This window comes from Helobdella robusta (genome assembly GCF_000326865.2).
Source record: "Helobdella robusta unplaced genomic scaffold HELROscaffold_64, whole genome shotgun sequence".
Taxonomy (NCBI): Eukaryota; Metazoa; Annelida; class Clitellata; order Rhynchobdellida; family Glossiphoniidae; genus Helobdella; species Helobdella robusta.
This window is the reverse complement of record NW_008705358.1, coordinates 373,684-377,778: the sequence shown is the minus strand read 5'-3', so window position 1 is coordinate 377,778 and position 4,095 is coordinate 373,684. Positions and strand designations below refer to the sequence as shown.

Genomic DNA, 4,095 nt, shown 5'->3' with positions numbered 1-4,095 from the left:
GTGTGTATATATGTATATATATATATATATATATATATATATATATATATATATATATATATATATAATAGATCATATAGATTCAATCACCTCATCTCTCGTCTCTGATTGGCTGATTCCAAATCCGAATCAACCAATAGCAATCAGATTATTGCCTTCTTCAACCAGCCAATCGGAGACGAGATATAAGTTTCAATGGATTGATTAATTAACAGTGCTTAAAGCGTTCAGAACGCTAATTGTTATCGCGAGTTTGGCTTCGAAATTAAATTCCGCTATATTTATTTTACAAAAACTCCTACAAATATTTATTTATTTCATAATTATAATAATAATAATCAATAATTAATAGTTTAATAATAATAATATTACTTATAAATATTCATCTAGTATTAATTATTTCTAATTTTGAAACGTCACAATCTAATTAATTAAATTATTACATAGTTGTTATATATCATTCATTATTGTTACTAGTACAGTTTATTATTATTATTATAAATATAATTATATTAATTATTATTATTTTAATTATAATTATTATAGATGTTTGGTTTTAAACTGACTTCAAATTAGACAATGCGTGAAGGTTAGTCGGTTATTTTTTTTACTTCTTAAGAATTATTTTTTCAAGGGTTATTTATTACGGTTAAATTGAGGATCAGTATCATCATCGTCATCATCATCATCATCACCATCAATGTTACCCATCACAATCGTTTACAAAATACAAAAAATGATATACCCGACACAACAACAACAACATCAACAACAACATCAACATCAACATCATCATCAACAACAACAACATCAACAACAACATCATCATCAACAACATCATCAACAACAACAACAACGTCATCATCAACAACAACAAAACGTCATCATCAACAACAACAACAATAGCGACACCAATATTAACGTTAAGTAACTAACTTTTCTTGATCAAACGTCAGAAGCCGACGCCCATTCAACGTCGTCATCGTCATCACTTTTGCATTTTCATCAATATCCACACACACGCACACACAAACGCACACACACGCACCGACGCACACACGCACACGCACGTGTATACACGCATACAACACATATACCTTCTTGCTTATTTATGCTAAACAGACATGCGCGCTTTTACGAATGGCGAAACTTATGAATAAAAAGTTGGAAATTTTTTCCAAGAAGTTTGAAGAATTGAAGAGCCATGTTATTGACTTATATAAATAAATTATTTCCTTCTGGTTTATAAGTCAGCAAATTAAGTCTTACAAAAACGCACTTACACATACACATACACACACAAACACACACATACACACACACACACACACACAGACACACACACACAAAGAAACAACAACCTTAAAGTTAAACATGCAATCAAACATCATTATACGCTCGGAACACTTTGAAAAAAATGATCTATTATATATATGCCCCGTTTTTTATTGCCGCTACTACTACTACTACTACTACAACAACAACTACTACTACTACTACTACTACTACAACTACTACTACTACTATTATATCATCAGCAGTAGCAGCGACAGTAACAATCCTAATTGGCGTAAACTTTTTAATGTACAAAATGTTCGTTCATTCATCCATTGTTCTTTGTTATTACTATTCATCATCTTCATCATCTTTATCATCTTCTTCTTCTTCCTCTTCTTCTTCATCATTATCTTCTTCTTTTTCTTCTTCTAAATTGAATGATCATCTTTTTTTTCTTCTTCTTTGTCATCATCTTCTTCTTCATCATCATCTTTTTCTTCTTTTTCTTCTTTTTTTTTTTATTCTTCATTATCATCATCATCATCATCATCAATATCCTTATCATCATCATCGTCATTACATTACCAACAGTTAGTCTTAAATGGTAGTAAACAAAACAACGACGACAACAACAACAACAACAACAACTATGACGTCATTAATCGAAGCAATTCTATCTTCATCTAAAGCGAAAACTACGCAAGTGACGTCACCACCACCACCACCACCACCAACAACAACAACAACAACAACAAAATCAATTTCATTATTTTCAAACAAGTCAACAACACCAACAACGACAACAACATCAATTTCATCATTTTCAAACAAGTCAATAACATCAACAACGACATCGTCAACAACAACAACTGTTATGAATGAAAAGTCAAGTTTATTGCATCAACAAAATCAATACCATCAGCAACAACAACATCAACAACAACAAAATCAGCATCATCAACAACAACAACATCAACAACAACAACTGCAAACTAAACAACAACAACAACATAAAAACACCCACCACCACCAACAACAACAACATCACAACAAGCTAATGCCATCATCTCGATACTGGATGAATCAAAAAACAGCAACCACATCATCTCAACAACAACAACAACATCAACAACAACATCAACAACAACATCAACAACAACATCAACAACATCATCCTATAAACTACGGACAACAACAAGAAACAACGCCAACCCCACTTTTACCATCACCGACAACAACGTCGCCCGACTCATCAAACGACAACATCAATTTTAACAACATCAACAACAACAACAGCAGCAGCAGCCACACGAGCCACAACAACCACAGCCACACATGCGCCGACTGCAACAAATCATTCGCGACGTCCAGTGGCCTGAAACAGCACCGTCACATTCACGAAAGTTTCAAGCCTTACAAATGCGATTCCTGCTCGAAGGCCTACACACAATTTTCAAACCTCTGTCGCCACAGGCGCATGCACACGCAGTGCCAGCAGCGGCAGACCTGCCGACAATGTGGCCAGGCTTTCCTAAATTCGACCGCCCTGTTTAAACACAAGCGGTTTTGCGATGCGCTCACTTGTGGCTACGTTCTACGAGGAGGTAGAAATGACGTCACGACGGCCAGAAATGCTAGTGTAGTTACTTCCGCTAGTGACGTCACCAACCACAGTAGTCATTTGAACAATAAGGGTGGCAGAAGTGGCGCTAATTTTGAGAAGTTTGGTGGTTTTAACGTTGGTGATGTCGGTAGCTCGGCCAATTTCGCCAGCAATTGTATTGGTGATTTTCCTAAGAAGGCAATTCACAATCGAGGCAGTAGCAGTAGTAGTAGTAATGTGGTTGTGGATGATGAGGCTGCTGTAGTTGCTGCTGCTTATGACGATGAGAGAAAAGATGAAGAGGATGATGACGTAGATGATGAAGGAGGAGAAGAAGGTCTTGATAATGATGGCGGCAAGTATCTCATGGCCAGGCGTTCGTTTGTGGAGAACGTTAAAAGGTACAGGCCTCAGTTGATGATGCAACGGTACTATCTGCAACAACAACATCAACATCAACAACAACATCAACATCAACAACAACAACATCAACAACAACATCAACAACAACATCAACAACAACATCAACATCAACAACAACATCAACAACAACAACATAAACATCAACAACATCAGCAACGGCTGCAGCAACATCAACAGTTTCAGCAGCAACAATTTCAGCAGCATCAACAATTTTTTTCATCGTTTTTCTTCTCAGCAGCACATCAGTCCTACTTAAAACAACAACTCGAAATGAAATATAGACAACAACACCAACAACAACATCAACAACTAATTTATCTACCGCACAACTCGACTAAATTTTTCAACTTTAATCAACACCCGCCATTCCAAACGAATTTTGTGGGCCACATTTTTAAAGATCACCAAACTGAAAGCCATCTACTGCCAAGTCTGATGACAATCGACAAAGTGAACCATGACAGCAATAACAACAGCAACAGTGGTGACGTCATCAACAACAACGACGACGTCATCATCAACAACAACAGCAACATCAACAACAACAGCAACATCAACAACAACAACAACATCAACAACAACAACATCAACAACAACAACAACATCATGTCTACGTCTTTGAACATGTTAGGAAGTGATGAAATAGTTTTTAACAAGACAACTACAAATGCTGCTGGCGATTTTGAAAAGAATTCGATACGAAACGATAAAAACAGTTCGAAACGAGACGAAACCGTTATCATCCTACCGTGTGATATCAAGAAAGAAGTCAAAGTCCAGTGGAAGTGGAT

At 36.0% G+C, this 4,095-nt stretch overlaps 1 protein-coding gene across 1 annotated transcript in view; it reads left to right on the top strand.

Moving 5' to 3' along the window:
• Positions 1 to 2,356: 2,356 nt before the first annotated feature.
• The window catches only part of HELRODRAFT_88370 (hypothetical protein), a gene marked incomplete at both ends in the record, with an annotated part of 3,809 nt that continues 2,070 nt past the window's right edge, over positions 2,357 to 4,095 (top strand). Inside the window, one exon of the mRNA XM_009029960.1 lies at positions 2,357 to 2,861. Coding sequence (XP_009028208.1) covers positions 2,357 to 2,861 — 505 coding nt within the window. The remainder of the gene's footprint in view (positions 2,862 to 4,095) is intronic.